Raw genomic sequence first — 24673 nt, forward strand, 5'->3', positions numbered from 1 at the left:
TTGTCCAAAAATGTTAACATATAATATGGTTGATGATCACTGCCCATAAAATAAAAGGCATTAACGTACCTTTAGAATAGCCTTCCAAGCTGATGTATTCCTTCTATGAGGCTTTGGGTGAACCATATTCGAATGTTTAGCCCATAAATCATCTGGCGTCTGCATAACATAAAAATTTTAAATTTGTAATGAACATAATATTAATTTAATTCATTAATTGGATATATTGTGTTCAACTGCGAAATGTGTAACACCTGGAGACGCAATCCCAGAAAGAAGCATGTCTCTCCTAAATAACTCAATTTAAGTTGTGGGTTCTCAAGATTTATAACTACAAATTTCTCGCATGGTTAAAGCCTAACTATTCACATTTGTTATACATTATATAGACATGTATTTTTAGGTTTTGATTCAAACAGATTCAAAGATGTAACCTTTTCATTTCAACAGTATAGTATATACACAAACCAAGAGCTAAACGACACAGGAATAAAATAGTGCAAAAGTAGCAGAATAACACATTACCTTTAGTTTGAACAACAGGGAGGATCCAGAATGCGATACGATTCGATCCCGTACAACATAAGTTGCAGCTTGCGCAATTATTGCAGCTTGCACAATTATTTCAGCTGCAGCAATATAAAAACCAAGCACACTTACCATATCAACTTAGTAATTTAAGATGATTACCTCGAGTCAAGATAGCAATGTCATCTAAGTAATGGCGTTTGCGGTCACCAAAGGCAGGAGCTTAAAGAGCTGCTCTCTTCACTATCCCATTAAGCTTTGTTCCGAATGACTGGAAAGTTTCCGTTGACTACATGATTCAACATTCCACACTTCTCCTTCGAATTTGTACTTATTTGCTCAACCAAAAGTAAGTGCAATCAACGAAATTCCACACATCCCAAATTTACTTTTAAATTCAGATATATGTAATATGTATACCATTTAATAAAAGTTTCTAGCACGTGAAACTCACATCAGACTTTTTGAAAGTCAACATCAGTTATCAAACACTTACCATTCTTTGAGGCTCTTTAGGGACTTCAGCAACATTATCCATGATACCAATGGCATATGCAATAGAAACAAAAATCACCGTTCTTAAGAAATAAGAATAAAGCAATCTAATATTACGGAAAGAAAATAACATAAACAAAATCTTCAATCTCAATTTTTGGAAGTGTTCTGTTCGAGTTATCCATTTCTCCAGCTAATGTAGTTACTTTTTTTTTTTTTAAAGAGCAAATGCTAATGTACTTACTGAGTCACAATAGTTAAGGTTCCAAAAGAGTGTCTTTAAGTAAATCAACTACATGTAAATCCACTACTAAACATCTAGCTGGTTCGGCTTTAAAAATTGAAATAATACCCATAAATCCATAATCTCAAAAGAAAATCATGTGAATGAACCTAATAAAACAGTAACCAATAAAACAGTAACCCACACTACCATTGTCAAACCTCTAAAATTCATATAAGGGTAATAGTCAAGGTTAAAAATCGAGGATACCCACCTGCTATTGCTAATACTTTTACCTTAATGTAAGACGTGAACTCAAAGTCCTAGAGTGTAGCGGTTGTGTAACTCTTGTAATATATAATAATATACGAAGAAAATGTGATGTGTTTTTACTAGACCTGGCAAACAGGACCCAAACCATTAAAAAGAGGTCCAGTGGGTTCAATCAAAGACCCAAATGGGTCCAACTATTTAATAGAATAGAAAAAGAAGGGGTCCAAATATTTAGCCCACCACAGCCTAACTTATTTTAAAAGATCAATTGGGTCTAGGCCTGACCCAAATGGGTCCTGGTCTCAAAAATCAAATCTCAGATTCTTAGATTAGATCTGCAACGATGAACGATCTTAATGACTTAATCGTATCTACTCGATTCGTCAGCGAACGATCTTAATCCCTAAATCCCTCAATCTCTTCTAAAAAAACCCTAAACGATCTTCAATCCGTCAATCGGATTGAGCAATTCGTCAGTGAATCTCAATCCGTCAATCAGATTAAGCAATTCGTCAAACAGATTAACCAATTCGTCAATCAGATTAAGCAATTCGTTAGAGAACGATCTTTGAGGCCTCTGTTTGAGAAATTGCTCTTGTTGGGAAATTACGGCCTCACTAATTCCCACCACCCAGCCCAACAATAATAGTAAAGAAATAAGAACAATACACAACACAAGATTTAACGTGGAAACTCCAAAACAGGAGAAAAACCACCGGCCCCCAAAGAGAGAAATACACTATATCACAAATTGTTACAATGATATAGACGACTCTCTTAAGCCAACTACACTCTCCAAAATATTTAACTAATACAACTCTCAAACAAGGGTAAGAAAGAAAGAAATAATCAAATACTTAAAGTGTATTGATTGGTGCGATTTGGAATGAAGACTTAGCCCCTCTTATATAACCAAGTCACTCACCCCTCACATCTTCCTCCCACCAATGTGGGATAAACATATCTTCTACTAGCCAAAATAAACCAACAAATCTCCACCTTTTGGATAGAAGAAGATAACCATGCTTCCACATTGCAAGGATAACCGATGTAGACGCTTCCTCGACGACAACTTCAAGATCCTCATCTTCATGCCGTTGACATTATCTCCCAAGAGACAAAACTTGCATCTTCATCGAACATTGTCTAAACCGACAATCATTGTCATCACAGACAATCATAACTCTTAACAAGAATTATCATACTCCACCATTAAGAGTATAGCACTTAGAATATCACATTCCAAGCATTTCACCTCGGCACATGTTGTTGAACAACCAGCTGAAACTTTATGGTGCAACTTCCTTGTTTGGCTTTCCCGAAAGTCCCATCAGCTACAACATCAGTTTCCACCACACAGCCTGCATCAACGCCAAACCAATGCCCATGTGTAATTGTGGAACCGCTAACGAACATCCCTTTCCACGGTGGCGCGGACACACCATGAGGATGACGTGACTTCAGAGGAATTCGTCACTCTCCGTAACAACGGAGACAATGTTAGCGTCTTTGGAGCCATTTGCCGGATTAGCTCCACCGGGACAATTAACCCTTACATGTCCAGTCTTCCCGCACTTCCAGCATGTCAGATTCTTTCTAGAGTTTCTCTTCTGCCTATCCGAACACAACACTATCGTATCTCCTGATGACGAGACCCCGTTACCTTCCAGTCTTTTCTCCTCGGATAGGAGCTTGCTAGTAACGTCTTCAAACTTCAGAGTTTTCTTCCCATACATCAAAATAGGTTTCATGTGTTCATAAGACGATGATAAAGATAATATCAACCTCAAAGCTTTATCTTCATCATCCGTTTTAACTCCAATAGCCTCCAGTTCTGAAACAATACCGTTAAGAATACTTAGATGATCTGAAATCTTTGAACCCCCATCCATACGCAGAGTATGAAATTGTTCTTTAAGACACAGCCGATTTGAGATGCCCTTGCCCTGGTACAACTGCTCTAGTTTAACCCAAAGCTCCTTTGCCGTTGATAACCCGTGCACATTTGCAAGCACGTTCTTTGTAAGACACAAACGAATCGTACTTGCTGCCCTCAAATCCATATCATCCCATTCTTCTTCATCGAACTTACTGCTAGAATCACTGCCAGAAACAAGGGTGGGTTTACCCTTCAAAGCCTTGTGTAAACCGGACTGAATCAACGCATCCTTGACTTGAACCTGCCATAAGCCAAAATTGATCATCCCATCAAATTTCTCTACATCAAACCTCATTGGACTGAACTTCGACATCGTATCCGTATCCTATAGACAACACTTTCTCTGATTTTGCTCACGTTTCGAATAGCCAAAAGATGTAGCAGGTAGCCAGGACCCTTTAAATCGGAAATCCACAACTAGGCCACTAACAAATCCAACTATTACTACGAATCAGAAAAAATATTGTCTAACCAGATACCCTATACGATCAATAGAACTCGTTTCTGATGTGGACGATCCAATCACGTGGCAACCACAGAGCATACTCCGACTCCTATAACCGAGACCCCCGTCAAACCTGACGCTCTGATACCAGTTGTTGGGAAATTACGGCCTCACTAATTCCCACCACCCAGCCCAACAATAATAGTAAAGAAATAAGAACAATACACAACACAAGATTTAACGTGGAAACTCCAAAACAGGAGAAAAACCACCGGCCCCCAAAGAGAGAAATACACTATATCACAAATTGTTACAATGATATAGACGACTCTCTTAAGCCAACTACACTCTCCAAAATATTTAACTAATACAACTCTCAAACAAGGGTAAGAAAGAAAGAAATAATCAAATACTTAAAGTGTATTGATTGGTGCGATTTGGAATGAAGACTTAGCCCCTCTTATATAACCAAGTCACTCACCCCTCACATCTTCCTCCCACCAATGTGGGATAAACATATCTTCTACTAGCCAAAATAAACCAACAATTGCTGAAGCGTAGAAAGGATTAAGCAACCCAAAATCCAAACATAGATTATGGTTCTCCAAATAAGGTACCTTTTTTTGTTAGAATTGGTCTTTCAGTCCTGTACACAATCGAAGTCTGAAAGTATTTGACTAATCATGCTTGTTTCTTCAATATTTGACAAGCATGATTCTTCAATATTTATAATCGAAGTCTGAAAGTATTTGATAAGCACGTTTCTTCATTTATATTTGACTAGTCCAATTAATAATCATGCTTGTTTCTTCAATATTTTAGATATAAATTTTGATATGTTCATTTATATCAAAAATTTTGATATAAAGGTCTTTATTATAAATCAGGAATAGCTAGAAAAATAGAAGTCATCATAGAACTGTATTACGACTTTTAAAATTTATGATTTAATCATCCAATTGTACATCAGTAGCATGGTTAGTTGATTTAATCACAAAGTTTGAAGTTACAATAAAGATAATAAATGATGATAATAAAAATAAGTTATTCTAGAGCGATTTTGCATCAAAAAATAAGTTATTCCAGAGCGATTTTGCATCAAAAAATACAAACAATTTTTTTTTACAAGCCCGACCCAACCGACCCGGGTCTTGACCCAACCCGACCCTGGTCTCGACCCAACCTGTTCGACCCATTTTAATTTTGACCCGTTTCGACCCAAACCCATTCGATCTTTGACCCAACCCAACCCATCTCGACCCGTTTGCCAGGTATTTTTACCCCCTTACTTTATATTTACGATCTCACTCGTCCCGTGTTTTGTTTGGTTCCTGTTGTGTTTCCAGTAATTTTGATGTCTCTGACATTGTGAACACAACCCATGTAACCTATTTTCAAGACGCAACAAAAAAATATTATAAAAAAGTTCTAAATCCAACCTGCAAGCAACTCAATTCAAGACGAAATATCCTTCTACCCACATTAAGCAACTGAAAAAAGGTTCCGAAACAAACAATACATACATAGAAATAAAAGCTACTAATAACAACTACCTATATTAGTTGAAGTTTAAGAGCAATTGTTGAAGCATCAACACTCAAAAGCCCTTCAGGTACGCAAACCAATTTTTAGTTGATGAAACATACCTTGATGAACGATTAATTGCGAATTGAAATATCTTGATGAGCGATTAGGTGTGAACTCTGTTGTTGAAATAAAGTCCTTTAACATAACAAATTAATGTATTGAGCAACTTAACAATAATTTCAAAATTACCTTACAGGAAGACGATTAAAGTGTGACCAGTGGCGAAACTTGACCCGACTCGAGAGGGGGCGAAACTAATTGAAGGGGATAAGAAACTAATTGAAGGGGGGTAAACACTACAAAAAACCTTATTTTTTCGTAATATTTTTTTTTTAGTGTAAATTTTTTTTTTCCCGAAATCGAGGGGGGGGGGGGGGGCGGATACCCCCTTTTGTCCCTTAAATGTTCCGCCCGAGTGGGACCATAACTGATCTTCAAAATCAGGTTCAAAAACTTTAACAAATTTTAAAGGGGATCTGAATATACGAATTTGTAATTTGTAAAGGGGATCTAAATATACGAATTTGTGATTGTTACCTTCAATTTGATTCAGATCTGAGGCAACCACGGAGTTTTCGAGATGGGTTTATGAAGTTACTCATCATTATCGTCGTCATCATCTGTCATCATCTAAAGAATTTGATGGCGGCGTACTTGCAGGTCATAATTGACCAAATTTGTATGTGCAGGTGATCTTTGGGTCCCCAATTTAACTCAAGAATTTGATGAATCAGTGTGACGTAGGAGGAATTAAGAATTAGGTAGAACATTGGAAGAGAGGAATTAGGTTAATAAGATGGATATTTTTTATCCCGTCTTTTTTAATGTTAAGGGTATTTTAGTCTCGGTATTGCTAAACTTGAAGATTATGAGGTCATAATCATGATTTAGAGATTTCAATGGTCTAGATTTAGTGGTTAATTAGAAATGGAAGGCTATGATTAGTTGTTATTAGATAAGATGACCTATTTTTGTGTTTGTTATTATATATAAAAGTAGAAGTAGATAGATATCATAATAATAATAATAATAATAATAATAATAATAATAATAATAATAATAAGCTGTGGGTACTGTTTGGCGACGTCTTGTTTCGAAGGTTGGCGCTGCTATGGTTGGCCAGTCATTGGGAAGTTACTTCGATGGTCTTCAATTTGGTGTTGGTGTTTCTTCAGGTGGTGAGGCCATTCTTCATGCTGTGAATCGGTTGATTGAGGATCGTGGTTCTGATGTTGGCCTTTCGATGTTATTAGTTGATTTTCAGAATGCATTCAATCTAGTTGATCGTACGGTCATGTTATGTGAAGTTCGTCGCCTTTGTCCGAGCATTTCTCAGTGGGTTGAATTTTGCTACTCTAATCCAGCCAGATTGTATTATGGGGACCACACCTTATGGTCTTCTCAGGGGGTGCAACAGGGTGATCCCCTTGGTCCGCTACTTTTTGCTTTGGTCTTACAACCCTTGGTTTCTAAAATCAGAGATAATTTTGAGGTATGTCTTCAGGCGTGGTATTTGGATGATGGCACTATTATTGGGGACACTTTGGTGGTGGGGAAGGTTTTGGATTTGATTATGGAGGACGGGCCTCGTTTTGGGCTACATCTCAACGTTGAAAAAACTGAAATTTTCTGGCCTACGGAGGACCCTCGCAGCAGGCTCGTAGGTGTCTTTCCTCCTAATATTGCTCGACCTTTAAATGGTGTTAAGTTGCTTGGGGCACCCGCTAGTTCCGATCCTGGGTTTATTGGTGATCTTGTGATGCAAAGGGTGACCAAGTCCATTGCGCTTATGGATAAGGTTGCTAAGCTTGATGATCCTCAGTGTGAGTTGTTGTTGCTTAGGGCATGTACTGGAGTTTCTAAACTCTACTTTTCCTTGCGTACTTGTCCTCCTAGTATATTTGAGGCGGCTCAACGCGCTTTCGATGGAGCCCTTCGATCTTCCTTGGAGCGTATTGTTACTGCTTCAGGGCCTGGGTTTGGTGATTGGCAGTGGCGGCTTGCCACCTTGCCATTTGCATTTGGAGGGCTTGGTGTTTATTCTGCGGGAGATGTTCGTCATTATGCTTTCCTTGCATCTCGATTACAGTCTGCTGGGTTGCAGACCAAGCTCCTACGACATGCTGGTATTGTTGGTCTTGGTCGTGCTTTCGAAGATGCTTTGGGTCTGTTTAATCAAACGGTTGGGTTTGATTTTTTGGGTAATCAGAGTGAGGTCGCTGCCCCAATACTCATGAAGAAATTGGCAGGTGTTTATTTCACAAAGGTTACCGCTTCTGCAGAATCCACTTTTTCCTTATCTCCACGACAATCAGCATTGTGGAAATCACAACAGGGGGATCACACCTCTGCTTGGCTAAGGGCAGTCCCTATTTTGGGGTTGGGTCAGACGATGAACGCAAAGACTTACCGATGTGTGTTGTGTTACCGGTTGGGTGTTCCTTTGTTCTCTGTCTCGACGGCATGCTCTGCCTGTTCACGGGTTTTTCATGGGGATATTTTCGGGGATCACGCGGTGTCTTGTGCTGGTATGGTGGGTATTAAGCATCGACATAATGTTGTTCGGGATTCCCTTGTTGATGTTTGTTATCGATCTGGGATTTCAGCGAGAAAGGAGGTTGACATTGGGTTGTCTGGAGGGAACGACAGGGCCCTCAGACCTGCAGATGTGTTACTTTATTCCTGGGATCGTGGTCGTGATGTTTGTGTTGACCTGACAGGGTCTTCTCCTTTGACACAGTCTGGGCTTTCTAACTTCGTCCCTGGACGTGCTGTGGTTGATGCGGCTCGTCGGAAGCGGGACAAGTACGAATCTAGCTGTCAGGCGATTGGTTATGGTTTCATTCCTTTCTCATTTTCTTCGCTTGGGGAATTAGAGAAGGAGGCTGTTTCTTTGCTAAAGCGGGTTCAGAAGATTTCGATGGCGCAAGATATTGGTGCCGGTGCTGCTGCTCATATTTTTACTAGGATAGGTTTTGCTATTGCTAGAGGTGTGGGGGCCCAGATTGTCTCTAGGCTTCCCACTAATTTTTTGTAAGTTTTAAAACTTTTAAGTTAATATAATTTCCATTTCATAATAATAATAATAATAATAATAATAATAATAATTACTTTTATAAAAAGGGATAATAAACACACCAAACTTGAAATGCCATGGAAGTGGAACGTTAGCAGAAACGTAGTTGCTGGCCCAAACTTATCCATGTTTACCAAATCAATTATGAAATCAAATCTCGTGTATTACGTTAGTAATTCTCTCGACATCCATATGGAGGAGATGTGTCATCATTAACACTCATTTCATTGAAAACAGAGGCCAACAATAAGGTCAGAAAATTCAACCGGGTGAAGATGTTATACGAGTTTTGTTCGGCTTTAATATGGTTTCAATTTAAAGGAAAACTCACCAAGTTCTTGATCTAATTTATTGAGAGCTTTTGTTATAAATTATTTGAGAAATTAAAGCAAAGAAACATATCTGGGTGTTCATAATTGAGCCTATTGAAAAGCTAGTCTTCAAATTTTAGTAGAAACACATTTGAGAAATTTCGCTTTCACTTTTTTGTTAATAACAAAGAGTAAAAAGAAACGAGTGAGAAGAGAAGAACATGAAAAGATTAGGTGAGAAGAGATAGAGACGTCAGACATGAAAAGATTACATGGATGGTCCTGTGAATAGTTTTAACGGACTCTGTTAACTTTCGTTAGGGTGAGGAATGATATTGAGACTTTAAAATGCTTTTAAGGATGAAAAATGCAGAAAATAAAATACAAGGATTATACGTCCAAAAAGAAGCTGACAATGTTAAAAATGAGAGTTGAGTAGCTGGCAATGTCTTCGTCCGGTGACTCACGTAGTTGTCCAATAGTTGGGTACACATCTGATGAAAGGATGAACTGTCTACAAGGTTGATTTTTACACATTGTAGCTAATGCCTCAAGAGTGGAATCTAGAGGTGAATTTTTGACGTCATCAATCCTGTTTGGGTCGAGTGCAACAATAGAGCAATCTGCAACTACCTTTAACAAAGCCTGCAGGACCACCACGTAAAAGACATACATGTCAAACCAGATAGTCAAAGGTGGTACTATACATGATAGTTTTTGTATCAGATATGTATAAATGAAAGATGATAGTGTGTATATATATATATATATATATATATATATATATATATATATATATATATATATATATATATATATATATATATATATATATATATATATAGGTACACCTACCTCCATTGCTCCTTTAGAGATCATATCTTCACTAAGTTTACCCGAAAAGTAAGAAAGATTGTTAAGACAAATAGCAGCATTCCTCTTTGTTACGATAGGCGTCTCAGCTGAAAGCAGCAGTTTTGCAAGTTGATGTATACATCTCCTCAGGTCTTCATGGAAAAATTCGCTGAAGAGTGATATACGAGCAATCTATACAAAGTAAACAATGTCATGTAAATGCTCATCCAGTGTATATAATAAAATTTAATGTTGCAGAATAACTAGTTGAAAACACAGAGGCATCTTACGGCAAATGTAGACATTCTCTGGGGGTAGTCGTCCTTATCGAATAACAGGTCAACCAAGAGGCTACTGATGTTGTGTTTTGCCTATAATATAAAGAGCATCAAGAACACACATATATGATCAATGGTGTTTGCAAAATATAGAATGATGTTTTAATATCTATGGCAGATTTTGTAAACAAATAATGGTTAATGCTTACCAACAAGCTATAAAAGTAGGAGCTATGCTTGCACATTTCTCCTATAGCCGACAACGTCCAGGCACGCACATTTGGATCTTCATGTGTAAGGAATGCTTTTAACTGTTGTAAAATATCTGCTCCCTCTATTGGCTTATAGAACTCCTGTGTCCAAATGCTTGTTCATTAACACATAATAACGATATGATATCATAATTAACTTTAACTTTTCACATGGCTATGCCTATTTCTTCTATTTCTACAAAATTTGCTACCAGTCAACTTGGAATTGCAATATATTGAATCTCATTTAAGAAAACCTAACTTAATAAGACCTTCAAGGAGTGATTCAATTCCTTGAAATTATTAATTAAGGTTACTATTGAAAAGTTATAATTGCCTTATAAAAAAATAAGATTTGGTTCAAACTGGTACTTATGGGTTTCGTACTCTAACATCTTTACTGTAACACAGAGTTCTGACTTTTCCGGCAGACACATCTTTCATTTGCAGAGGATGACTTAGATTGGTAGAATGTTGTCGGATAAGTATATGGATGAGCTTTTATTTGATACAAAATAGATAGTTTTGGTCGGAAAGAAAACTTCACAAGGATAAATTATACTTCACTCGTTCAACAAAAGGGTGAGGGAATGTGGAACCCAACTGACTAGTAACTGGATCAGAAAAACAATTTGAAAGTCACGTTGTGTCAATCTTTCAAGGCACTAAATTGTTAAATTTAAAAATAAATCTTATCACATGATATGTAATCTTGCGTAAGCAAGCCCATACTAATATAGAAGAAGATTGGGACTTTATCAAATACAGTAGCAAGTACTGACCTTGTCCATTTCGGCTAATTTTGAAACAATGACCACAACAAGTAACTTGACTTGAGTTGGTAAGCAAGCCTATATTACTAATATAGAAGATTGGGACTTTATCAAATACAGAGTAGCAAGTACTGACCTGGTCCATTTTGGCTATTCCTGTAACTATTTGCAGAACTCTTAACTTGACTTGAGTCGGTGATGAATCATCAAGTAAGCTTTTCATTAAAATTGGATTCAAGAGTCCTTTCCTAACAAGTTCAACAACCAGTGACCGATGATCTACCATTATGAACAGAAGGCCAAGAGTTTGTTTAGTATCCTTCAACTCCAAATGTTCCAAACACTTGATTATTTGCCCAGGAAGTCCTACCTAAAGATTTAATAGCATTAATTATTTGCAAAACTTGTGAAACAGGAATAGCGAAAAGCCAACCCCAGTATAATCTGAAGCATAACAAAACCACACACCCATCCATCCCTTAAGATTTAGAAGTATTAATTTACCAAAGATTTTTTTTCTTTGCAAGTGGGCTTTTTTTTGAAGATGTAATAATTACAACTCAACTATCTAGTACCCGACCGAATTATTTTCAAACAAGTATGATAAAACTATAGAGACAAAATGTATGTAAATACATATACACACCTCTAAAAGGATTTGAATATATTTGTCCATGCTTTCTTTTATTTCTATAAACATATCCTTCCTACTTTGAGAGTCCATGTCTCCAAGTTCATGTCTCCCCTCAGAAGCATCAAATGGAATCCTCAAAAGAAAAACTACTTGATCAACCGTATCTTTGACTCCACTTTTCCCTCCACCAGGTCCAACCCAATACCGTAAAAGTTTAAGATGGACATCAGATATTAAATTACCCATTATTTTTACATTTTCACTTGTAAGCAACACCTGGCGAAAAACTGAACTGCCTCCTTTAAGACACATTCTTAATGAACTAACTATCCACGAAATCCCAAGAGGTGAGAGTCCAATTTCATCTGAATGCTGCTGCTGATTGTTTCCTAACATATCAATAAGAGTTTGATGGATATCAGAGCCACCCAAGTCCTGAATAGCTAAAGGCCCACCCCAAAATAATCTGAAAAACAACAAAACCGCGCACCCATCTCTGATTCCGTGCCAGTATGAGAGCATGACTTTACCACCTTGAGCGTCTGTAGTTGACATCCTGAGATAAGCACAAAGTGTGGCACTTGGAGGGATTAAAGGAACAACTATTTCACGAATTGACGTTGCAACAGCCTCACCATTTTCAAGGGAGCACATGTATGCAAGTGCCAGCATGGCGGACATAGAATGGGGACGAAAATTCTGTATTCCATCACACAAAGAGTAATGGTGGGCAAGGTCACAGAGGCGTGACTTCTGTGTTTCACGAGACGATGTTAGCATACTAACTGCAGTATTTTCTCCAGTTTCAACATCTATGGATTGTGCAACTGTAGCTAATAAAAGGCATGCATGTAGAACCAAGTCACTAGGATCAGATACTTTGATTTTCAGGTTTTTTGTGTCTTGTTGATGTGAATCTTTATCGAATGAAGCACAAAGAGATATTAATGAAAAAACCTCTGAAATGATTGTATTGTCACCACCTCCACCAACCACTGATGAACATGAACTAGAGAGACCACATAAAACTCTAGCAACCAAATCATTATGCAGACAACACCTTAAGATTATCTGAAAATAGAAATTATACCACTCCTCAGGTAAGGTATTGCATGATTAACTACTTATCAGTGAGTTGGTTTGGATACATTTTTATACTCTTATCTGGGTCAAAAGAGTAAAAAAAAAATTTTTTTTTAAAGAAGATCAAAAGGGGTCTAATAGGAATCAGACAGGTCCGATATTGCCGAGTGTATTACAAATGAAACAACCTCCAAAATCGTATTACTCATGGAAGTAGACCATTATATTTGAAAAAGGTTGTAAAATTAGCTTTAATCAATTGAAGTATTAGATTACTTTATTTAATATGGTGACGTATCACGTAACACTCGGGATGAGCAGGAAGGTTGGCAAACAGGGGATCATGATGATAATGACAGGGACAGCTAAACAGAAGTCGAAAGACTGATTTTCACAATTTTGTAAATGATTTGGGTTATCTCAAAGCAAACTTCGCTAAGTAATATAACCGGTTATGACTTGATGCTTTTCGGGTTAGCCTGACCCGTAGTGACATGTACCACAAAAATTTCCCATTTTGAACCATTATCCAACTGTTAGGACTTAACTTTATACAGAAAGCCTTAGTTATCACCTGAATTACAGAAGACCATGAGGCTTCCAGGCGCTGGCAAAGACAATAGAAGATAGCAACCCTTATATCATCAGACCTAAGGAATTCTTGCGTCACAGTTTCCACTATTTCTTCATAATCTGTACCCATCAATGGTACATATTCATCTTTAATATTAATCTGATCCAAAGAGTTGGAATACATTGAACTTAATGGAAATACAGGTTCATTTTCTTTTCTAGATTGAATCTCAAAAGCATGTATTAGTGACCAAATAGTCTCACATGCTTCACAAGCAGCACGTAACAAATTTGAAGAGCCAGACATGAGACTTTTACCACAAGTCGCTACACATGAAAGCAAATCATCTATGACACCAAAAGCTTTAGCATGATCCAACATCTCTCTAAGAGTGTTTGTCGCCACCTCGGTATGTTTGGTGGCCTTGGAAGCTTTTAAATGTTGCACTACACCAGATAATATGATTCTAATGCAGGCAACTGATTCATATACAAGTCTTCCCGATGCATCTTCAGTGCAACCAGCAACCTACATATACATATACTAAAGTTTGAGATGTAATATCTAAAAATGTTATACATTTATTATAGCAAGGGTTGAGATTATAACCTCTTTATAGAGCTCCACTACGGCAACCCAATGACTGATATATGAATCTCCAAACCCACCTCCATTATTATCCAATAATTTTCTTAAAAGTGAAAAACACTGCAACAAAAAGAGTTGTTTTTTTATGGCTAGCACCATCCAGAAAAATGAACAGGGTAAAAAAAGAAATAAAATACATAGCAAACCATTGACTTCTAATATAAGGTCATATGTTTCAAAATAAATACGTTGATTTTCTTCAAGTTGATTTTGGATTCTAAATAATCTCATTATGTAATAGTTAATATTTTCTGTTGCCGTTCCAAAAAAAAAAAAAAAAAATTTGATATTTTCTTTTATACAATGTTTGATTGTAACCTAGGAGGCTCTTCATCTTACTGATGAGGAGTATTACTCTTATCTTTTATTTCAAGTTTTTTGCCTGAAAATTAAAAATAAAAATAAAGTGCTTTAATAACAACCAAACGCTTTTTGTAATCTTGTTTACAAACATGACAATTCCGTTGGAGAAAAAGAAATGTTATTCAACTTCCGCCAATTTACCCAAATTAGGTCTATTAATTTGGGTTGTATTTTATCTCAAACCGGAAAACAAAAAGTTTAGCCAAAAGATATACTAAAAGTTGTCTAAAATGTATTTCTGATACATAGTAGTTTTAAGTGTTAATCCGGTAGCCAGCTAGCTTTGCAGTAGTAGTCAACAAAAAGTAGCATACCTTAATCAGCAAGTCATCTAGCAAATGTAACTGCCCTCTATTGTAATCTGACTTTTTCATTCGAACAATATTGACAGTAATACTCATGTGTTCCCAAAATATCTCATCTGCCACCCCTTTAGAATCACGTGCACCAGTCGCAACTAAGTTTGTAACAACACTCACCTCGGACTGGTTTGACATTGAAACACCGTCATCCCTGTTGTCATAACAAGACATTTTAGAATACACAAATCCCAGAAACAAAGGTCTGACAGTATGTTAGTATCTTTTACACTAAACAAAATATCAGGGAATTTACATATACAGATAACTGAGTGTGTTTGCAAGTGAAAAAGATTGAAACTTAAAAGTGATGTCAATAATAATGGAAAACAAATCTAGTATATAATATAATGTATCAATAATAATTAATATATAATATATTAGATTTTAAGAGCCCGTGCGTTGCGCAGTAGCTCTAAAAAATAGTGTGTATTTGTTAAAATGTGTAAAGCATTGGTCGATGTTGATAACATGCTTATGACGAAACAGTTAAGTAGTATACATAATGAAAGTAAGGAAAAGTTAAAAGTGAGATTCAAAAATTCTCCGAATAAATAGCATTATAATGCAAGAATGACATATTGATATTAGATCTAAAATTAAATTTGTAAAAAACATAACACTAACAATTGATATGCGCTATCGAATAATAATAATAATAATAATAAACTATTTTAAGAATTTCAGTTTTTTAAAATTTTTTGCAAAAGTAACACAGTGTAACAAAATACGAATGCATTTTACATCCATGCAGGATTACAAGATATGAAAGAAAATTCAGATTCTAGTTATATTATATTTCTAAGAGTTTTATTAATCAAACGGACCTTATTCTGTTGTAAAACCGGATTATGCGTAGACTGTTGTGGTATTGTGCGTGAGGGGTTCAGCCCGGGGAGCTATATTTTCAAATATTCAAGCGCACATGTCAAGTTGTAGTGTTTTCTTTTTCTCTTTTAATGTAGAATTATTTGTAGAGAGTCTAACCTTTTTTATTGTTACCAGGTCAGCAGTTGTGGTTTGCATATCTGCTTAAATAGTCCCCTACAACTGACATTCGTTAGAAAAGATCGTTAATCGACTCCATCCACCCTTTTATATTTTTCTCTTTTTTCCTTAAATGAAGCTTGTACCACATGCTATACTACTTGTACCATCACTAAAAACATCACCATCCCATTACGGGTGAGTTCGGGTGACGAGGCTTTTAGAAGCTTACGAGAGATTAAACATATTTTTTATAAACTCTAGTTTTGTTTGCTAGACAAAATTTTAAGAGCTTATAAAAAAGAAATTCTAGAAAAAGATGGGGAATTAATTGAGATAATAATATGTAAAATGACATTTTTGCCTTCACATGTATAGCATGTAAGGGGATTTAATGGAATTTTTTGACGATGATCAGTTACAGGGGACTGTCAATGCAAAATTTGCAAATCAGAATGACTGATTTATTAAGTAAAAATATTATGAACTACCAGCTGAATGAAATGGGTCCAATTCACCTAATTTTATCTTATATGTACTAAGACTTTGTTATCATCAAGCGCAAATAAATTTTGTTCGCAATAAAGACATTATTATTAAACTTACATTTGTAATTCACAACATAAACAAATCTTCACTTGATGACAACTTTCTGAAAACAATTTATAAGTCACCCATTTCAATTTGAAGTAGAAATGGATATTCATAATATGTTTAATTTGCCTAAGGAAATCACAATTAAAATATGATTAATGGTGTTGGATTCGAAAAATATAATCTTACACCCGCCTATAAAGTTAGGGCTTGAAAAAATCATAGTTTTGACTTTAAAGGGTTTCATATTTGGATTTAAAAATCCTAACAACCAAAGTAAAACACCTTGTATCATTCTTATTCATTTTCAATTTTCATTGTCATTTCCATACATCGAAACCCTTATCTAAACAGGCCCCTAATCAACCAAACTGCAAGTCCTAAATCATCAAGATTGTGTCACCGTTGTTACTTTATTAGGCCTAAACAAACTTTCTTATGAAAATGTCAAAAAAAAAAAAAAAAAAAAAAAAAAAAGATAAAGAGAGAACCAGGATTCAGGCAAACTGATTGGTATCCAATTTTCTTGAAATAACGTCGCCTCTGATTTCCTCTCATATGCGTTTTCACCAACGACACCAGTAAAATCAAGCAACTGTAACGTAACACTGCTCATTACTTGAAATATATAAAAATATTATTTGTATATCTTTGGTGAAAATGTGAAATACTAATATTCTTACTCGTATTACATTAAGATAGTGTAATGCTTAGTGCTAATATCAAAATATGGTTTTGTATTTGTACATTATTTTTATGTCAAAAAGAATACACATCTCAAATTTGTTTCTGTTTGGATCAATTTCATGTATGTATGTATAAATGTATAATATGGTTGAGTAAATACCACAGTGTCCCCCTTGATAAGGACTTTCTTAATGGGATTTGTTGTAAGCTCATCCATTGAAGAATCTTTTATCCCATCATATTTCGCCAGCTTAGGGCCGTTATCCTTATCATCCTGAAATTCAAATGCTAAATTGTTAAGTATGTTGATCTTATGAATTCTTGGTCATGACATAAATCCGGTTTTTTTAAATTGACGCCCTTTTAACAAATAATTTGAAATATGGTACAAAAAGTTATGAATTATTCCCATTGTCTGATTTGAAATTAAATATGCAGCGAGTTATATCGTACTCCTTCCATTCCAAATTAATAATGTAGTCCACTACTATTACTTTTCAAACTATTCTAAATTAATTATTACTATTACTATTCATCATCAAATATGAAAAATAAATTGGATCAAGTTTACTCCATTGTCATTTACTAATATAAAAATTACATAAATGAGAAAATTATTAAATCAACTGATTAAGAGTGAAATTATCATTATCATTATCATTATCATTATCATTATCATTATCATTATCATTATCATTATCATTGTATATTGTATATATAATATATAAAGTACTCCGTAAACAGTAGATCATGTTTTTTATTAAATTATGTTTCTTTTAATTTTTATCTGTGAACAATTAAACTATTAAATTGAGACTAATTTTTCTACAAAGACAACCCAAGTGACCTCAGGAGGTTGAAACCCCTCGATGACAAAACAAATCTAGGAATATAGCCCAGGTAAGAGAAAATTGAGAACATTAACAAACGACTCATCTGAGCTATGTGATGTGGTGCATCAGTGAGATGCAAGAGAAAATTAGATGCCAGATAAAGGAGACCACACGGAGAGGCCATAGCCAAAAACTGAGAAAATAGCCCATAAGCACCATCATATAAACTTCCGCATATCGAACTTCTAATTCCTTTTTCTTCGACCACGACATACAAATCATCATTGCTGACCTATCCAACCTTGATCGATGCACCATTGTTATAATGAACAAGTCACCATCGCACAACCGACTAGTTTCTTTCTTTTTATACTATGCTTGTTGTGGATTTACATTTAATCTGGGGTTCTAAGGTTTTGATGATTCTGAATTTTCTTCCTTAAGATCACAATTATTCGTCATCCATCTTGTAGGGGACTCATCAAGTTGAAAGTAATAATATGAGTTTATGGATTTGATTTGATTTGATTTGATTTGATTTTATGAAAGGTTTCATTTATTTGTTTGTTGGGAATTTAATTTTGTTGTTCTAGGTTATAAATTGGGAAAAACTCATAAATATTTCCATAATTTTTTTTTTTTTAGCTTTGTTATTGTTTTTACTTTTGTTATCATGGACATCCGATCCGATGGATATTCATGCGATCAAAGTCACGTAGAGTCGATATGGATGACGTAATATCCGATCCAATGGATATAGATATGGATGGTAAATTTAATGGATCTATGAATGAAAATTGTAAACCATAGATAAACCCGCTTCACCTAAAATAACTATATATATATATATATATAACTATATATATATATATAGTGGTAGGATCAAGAGGGAAGTAACCATTCGGGGGGAAGCGGGGGAAGCAAAAACTTTTTTTTTTCGTTTTTTGAAAAAACTTTGTTCACGAACATTATAGATGAGATGAAAATATGGACATTTAATAGAGACACTTTGTGATAAATGTTTTTATTTTGGCGGAAAAACGCTCGAAAAAGTAATATATAACAATTATCGTGTTTTTCGAGCGTATTTGAGGTTTTAGCTATTGGGGTTTAGATATTAGGGTTTATAGGGTTTAGATATTAGGGTTTAGAAATTTAGGGTTTAGGGTTTAGATTGAGTTTTTAACACGAACGGTTTAGAGTTTAGGGTTTGATGTTTTGGGTTTATGGAATAAACCCAAAACACCAAACCCTAAACCCTAAACCCTAAACTCTAAACTCTAAACTCTAAATCGGGCTAAATTTTACTTCACAAAACATGAAGAAAAAAAACGTTCATATTCTTCACGAACAATATTATCTTGAATGTTATTTTTGTCGATCGTTTTCCCGCCTAAATAATAACATTCATCATGAAGTGTCTCTTCTAAATGTTGATATTTCCGTGTGATCTTGATGTCGGAAAAAAAAATTCAAAAAAAACGAAAAAAAATAAAAAATTTTGCTTCCCCCCGCTTCCCCCGATTGGTTACTTCCCCATTGATCCTGCCCATATATATATATATATATATATATATATATATATATATATATATATATATATATATATATAAGAGTAAATTATAAAGGTTGGTCCCTGTGGTTTACTCAAAATTCTATTGGTAATCCATATCTTTCAAAAGCGAACACTCAAGATTGAATTAATTTATATATATAAGAGTAAATTATACCGTTGGTCCCTGTGGTTTACTCAAAATTCTATTGGTAATCCATATCTTTCAAAAGCGAACACTCAAGATTGAATTAATTAGACTCTTGACTAGAGGTGGCGTCAATGTGCGTAATTCACCCGGTTACAGGTCTCGTCGCTTAGGGGGTTTGTTACCCAGGGATTTTGCTCGCTAGTAAGGATCCAGTGTGGTTGTCACTAGGGAGGTTTCTCTACTAACCTAAAAAAAGGATTATTCTTTATTAAATATTAAATATGAAATATTAATTTCAACAAAATTCCCTCCAAAACTACACATCACCCGCAACACCAACTACCATAAGAAATGATCTGACTTTACTAAGCAAGCATATAGCATAACAGACTAACAGCACATACACATCAGACTTCACAAAAAGTGTGTTTGTGTTAACAGGGAAACAAAAGTTTATAGTGAGAGCTTAAGGCATATTGCGAATATGCTAATACCCGGCCACATTATGTGACACCTCGCTAAAAACTATTTTTGTATTTAACTCGCTCGATGTCCTTAGATCATGAGTTAAAATTATTTGTAGGCCTCCGACATTATAATTAAGATTTCACTCTTTTAAGCGTATCTTGGTCATACGAACTCCATTTTTGATGATTCAAAAACCCAGACGTCCGTATTAAATCGGGCTACGACATTTGTGTTTTATATTTTACAAAATTTGAGCCAGTCACGAGTTACGAGGCAATAACTACAGCTGGTCCAGCCCCTTGCTCCTTTACCCCATTTGCCATCCACTATAAATGCCCCCTTCTTTCATTCCATTCATTTCTTTAAACACCCATACTTCTACTTCTCTAGAAATCTGCTCTAGAGACACCACCACAACCATCATAAGTCACCACCACCATCCACCATCAACCATTCATCATCCATTTGCACTTTTAGATTCAAGAACACAACACAAACACCTAGTACTACTTTCATGTCTTCAAGAACATCACAAACTCATTTTAATTTCTACATCTAGATCTGTAAGTAACTTGTATTTTACTTATTTCATCATCCATTAACTTAATCTATCAGGTATGCTTGTAATCTTGTTGATTTTTTCATAAAACACTTTGCATGTTGTTGCTAATAACTTTCTACTGAAACATTTCGACTTGAGTCAGCCATAACTATTTGATAAATTAGCTTAAGAGTTTTAATCTTTTCATTTTCATAAAATATGGTTCAATACCTTTCTAACCATATAAGAAACATGCATAGATGATGAGTATAAGTACCTCATCTTGTTCATAACATTTTACATGTCTTGCTGTTACGATTTTCTGACCATCTGTTGAAGGTGGTGTTCTTGACGTGTTTTTGTTTACTTTCTGACCAAATATGCTTTTTAATTGGGTAGATATCTCAATGATCTAAAACCTCCAACTTGAATCACCTTTAATGGTGATATGAGGTGAGAGATATGCTCAAATGAAAATGACATTCATGATTGGTTTGCTGAAAAGTGAATCTGCATTTCTTGATTTTGCAATTTCGTGTTTAGATGACCATAAAGTCATCATTTTGTTTGATTTAAAAGTTTGTTGGTGTTATTTTATGTATGGATCAACTCTGGAACAATCATGATTCTTAGATTTTGAGTTTAAGTATTTTTCACAAAAATAGTTTAGTCAATATGTCGGGTTTTGTTGTGCTGAAACGTTTGATGTTTCTACGCCAATAAAACATGACTTACAAACATCAAACGCCAATAAAACATGACTTACAAGCCTAATATGAGATTGACATTCAAATGACTTTTAAAGTCAACTAAATTATATATATCTCAGAAAAGGACATATTCATTAAGGACGTGAGACAAGTGAGATATACTCTCTGAAAAGTCGATCCTTACGTTTTGTTTACTTAATTTTTGATTTCCTAACGGTGGTTGCAAGCATTTTGCATTCTGAAACTATTGGTAAATAATTGAGTCTTTTGCTTTGGATATGATATATTTCCAAATTTTATGCAACTCTTGTCTTTGGATTTGCTTGATTTGAGTTTGTCGTTTGCTTTTTATGAACCGAGCAAGTTGAGTTGACTGAACGCCACACAATCTGACCACAATAGCAAGGTTCCCACTTTTGAGTGACTTAAACTTTGAACTAGTGGATGTGACTATATGCGTCGGAAAGCCAACTCAGTAAGCTACAACCTAGTATTCGAATGATTTTCTAACTCTCAATATTTTGTGAGATATAGCTAAAATAAAACTGATTTCTAAATCAGTCTACTTTTGAACAATAACAATACACTACTTGTTTACAAGTAACACATAAACATGTTTACAAGCATAACGATGACGCATTTACTTCTTGACTTTATTCTTAAAATTTCGTGTAGACTTTAACCGTCCTCATCTACCTTAGAATGCACAGGAGATATCCCTATCCGCACTACTTGACTATTAGCTTGTCGATAGCTTATACTTTATTTCTCGATGGCTTTCGAGGTGAGTTTCATAGCCCCACTTTTACTGTTTTCAAACATTGGGGGTGAGATAACATGCTTATTTATTTTACGTATTGGACACAAGTGTTATAAACTTATTCTATGCTTGATTTGACAATCATAAATCCCTTAGCTTAGTAATGGTTAATTACAGGTTTGGTAAGCGCGAATCCTATTGATAGATCTATCGGGTCTGACAGCCCACCCGGGTTAGTCGTTCTAACATTTAACGGGTGTTTAGTATTTTGAGTTATGCACTTGATTGGGTGTACATTGCTTTTGCATTTCTATGCATTTATTATACAAAGGGTACTTGATTATACGTTAAGCTTGGTTACTGAGTGCTCAGGTTGCATAGAACTTTTTACTGTTTTTGAACTACAATGAAATCTTGCGGTCCACTTATTCAATTATTACTTAAACCTATGAAATCACCAACATTCGTGTTGACGTTTTTAGCATGTTTTTATCTCAGGTACTTAGCTTACGCTTCCGCGCATTCTGTTTAGAGGTCAAGCATGGTTACATTTTTGAAGTCTTGCCATATTCTTATTTCGATCTTATTGACTACACATTCTTTTACATTTTTGTACTCTCATTTTAATGTAATGTATTACTTTTGACATGTCACTCCAACATTGTATTTTGAAACTATGTAAATGAATGTACTTTTGTAAAAACGTCTCATATAGAGCGCGTTGACCAAGTTATGGGACCTCTTGTTATTGTGTCATGTCATAGTGATTTTGACAGGGACATTACACATTAATACCCGACCACTGGATTATATTGGGATGGTTACAATGACGCAAACAATTCAAGAAAACTCATACTAGTTTTGATTCAACATGCAGATCATTTTAAAAGTAATAAACCCACTTAATTTTCAAAAAACTTGAACATACCTGGAATTTCAGTGCATCCTTAAGTTGTTTTACCACAGTAGCTATTGCAGGTCGTTCAGGCCGATTAATGAGTAAGCATTCATACGCAATCTTTGAATACGTAAACAAAGAATTTGAGTCAATTTGATTCTTCAAACTAGGATCTATTATATCCTCTAGTTTATGTTCTTTGTAGTATCTTCGGGCCAGTTGAGCTAGAAAACGCCGATTGTCCTGCACATTCATATAGCCCAACCTGCCACATAAGACTTCAAACAGCACTACCCCAAATGAATAAATATCTGACTCCTTAGTGAGAATTCCTGTAATCTCATATTGCGGATCCAAATAACCATATGTGCCACACGCATCTGTCACGACATAACTAACATTTTCATTTGCAAGACCTATTCTGGAAAGTCCAAGATCCGCAATCATAGCTTTCCAGTTGTGACCCAAAAGAATGTTTCCACTTTTGATATCCCTGTGGATGACTCTATGATATTTCGAAACATGGTTGTGAAGATGATCGAGACCGCAAGCAGCATCGATGCATATATTAATCCTTTGCTTCCACGAGAACGTACATGGCCCACGCAGGTACGTATCAAGGCTTCCATGCTCAGCGTACTCATATATAAGAATTTTTTCATCGCCTTGATCACAGAAACCAAGAAGGGAGACGATGTTTGGATGTTTATAACGAGACAACAATTGAATCTCTGTTAAAAACTCCTTAACCCCCTGACCACCTTTAGATTCTTTAGTACTAAGTCGCTTTACAGCAACTGTCCTAAGTTCCCCGGAGAGTGAAAGCTCTCCTTTGTAAACTTGGCCATATCCTCCACTTCCAATAAATGTTGTGAACTTTTTGGTGGCTGCTTCAATAACAGGGAAGGGCAAACTGAGGTGCTCTGACTCTTTAAGAGACGCCATCCGAAATTATATTTAGCAGCAAATGAGATTTAGATGATGAATGCCTCTGAATGAAAAGACCAGAGGTTTAGATGTCTATGAATACAAAAGCCGGACTCTCTGTCTATATCTACCTATACAAGAAAATAAAAAAAATATGTTATTTCCACGTTTTTATTTTGTTTTATTATAGATATAGATATAGACTTTTAAATGTAATGTACTAGTTGAAATTGTTTAATCCCTGATGGAGTGTCATTTAGATAATAAGCTACCTACTTGTTAGGGTACAAGAACATCTCCGTTAAGACCAAACCGGCCAAAAATTATTAAATTTTTTTTTTTTTAAAAAAAATCCATCATTTCGATTTTTGATGTACGGAGTACTAACTAGTGGAAATTGTTTAATGTCCATATGACATGTCATCTTGATAACGGAACTACCTACATATGAAAAAAGAATATTTCCATGTGAAAAGAGAATATTTCCTTGAGAGCCGCAAAATATACACATAAAGGTTCAAATTTAAAGAAAACAGGTACAGATAAATTATATATAAACGTCTTTGGTCCAAATCACTCTTTTTTATAAAGTTGCATTCACGTGTTCATTTTTCTTCAGAAATAAATATCTAAATTCAAATTTATAACCTAAGAGTGTTTTGATCAGTTCATTATTACCACCAGAAACCTGCAAAATTTTAAGAACGTCACAGATTTGCTAGCAGTAGGTTCAGTGAACTGGAAAGTTTTAGAAGATGCTGGTATAGATAAATTCATTATTAAAGTTTGGGTCCAAATCACTCATTTTTAAAATCAATCATTTTGTCAAAGTTTCGATGCTACTTGAAAATAGAGTCCTACCATTTGCAC

General features: G+C 35.2%; 2 protein-coding genes across 2 annotated transcripts; both read right to left on the minus strand.

Moving 5' to 3' along the window:
* Positions 1 to 751: 751 nt before the first annotated feature.
* On the minus strand, positions 752 to 16892 carry LOC139859244 (serine/threonine-protein kinase TIO-like). Its single transcript, XM_071848038.1, has 14 exons — positions 16768 to 16892; positions 14651 to 14849; positions 13935 to 14033; positions 13326 to 13853; positions 11681 to 12739; positions 11171 to 11404; positions 10220 to 10363; positions 10023 to 10103; positions 9733 to 9924; positions 9274 to 9522; positions 5550 to 5625; positions 5204 to 5291; positions 1025 to 1130; positions 752 to 817 (listed from the first exon to the last, which is right to left on the minus strand). The coding sequence occupies exons 1-14, from the start codon at positions 16890 to 16892 to the stop codon at positions 752 to 754; spliced, it is 3246 nt and encodes a 1081-aa protein (XP_071704139.1).
* Positions 16893 to 23066: 6174 nt separating this feature from the next.
* On the minus strand, positions 23067 to 23821 carry LOC139859246 (receptor-like protein kinase HERK 1). Its single transcript, XM_071848039.1, has 2 exons — positions 23276 to 23821; positions 23067 to 23141 (listed from the first exon to the last, which is right to left on the minus strand). Exons 1-2 carry the CDS (start codon positions 23819 to 23821, stop codon positions 23067 to 23069), a joined length of 621 nt encoding a protein of 206 aa, XP_071704140.1.
* Between the last annotated feature and the right edge of the window lie 852 nt (positions 23822 to 24673).

The sequence above is a fragment of the Rutidosis leptorrhynchoides genome, chromosome 7 (assembly GCF_046630445.1).
Source record: "Rutidosis leptorrhynchoides isolate AG116_Rl617_1_P2 chromosome 7, CSIRO_AGI_Rlap_v1, whole genome shotgun sequence".
Taxonomy (NCBI): Eukaryota; Viridiplantae; Streptophyta; class Magnoliopsida; order Asterales; family Asteraceae; genus Rutidosis; species Rutidosis leptorrhynchoides.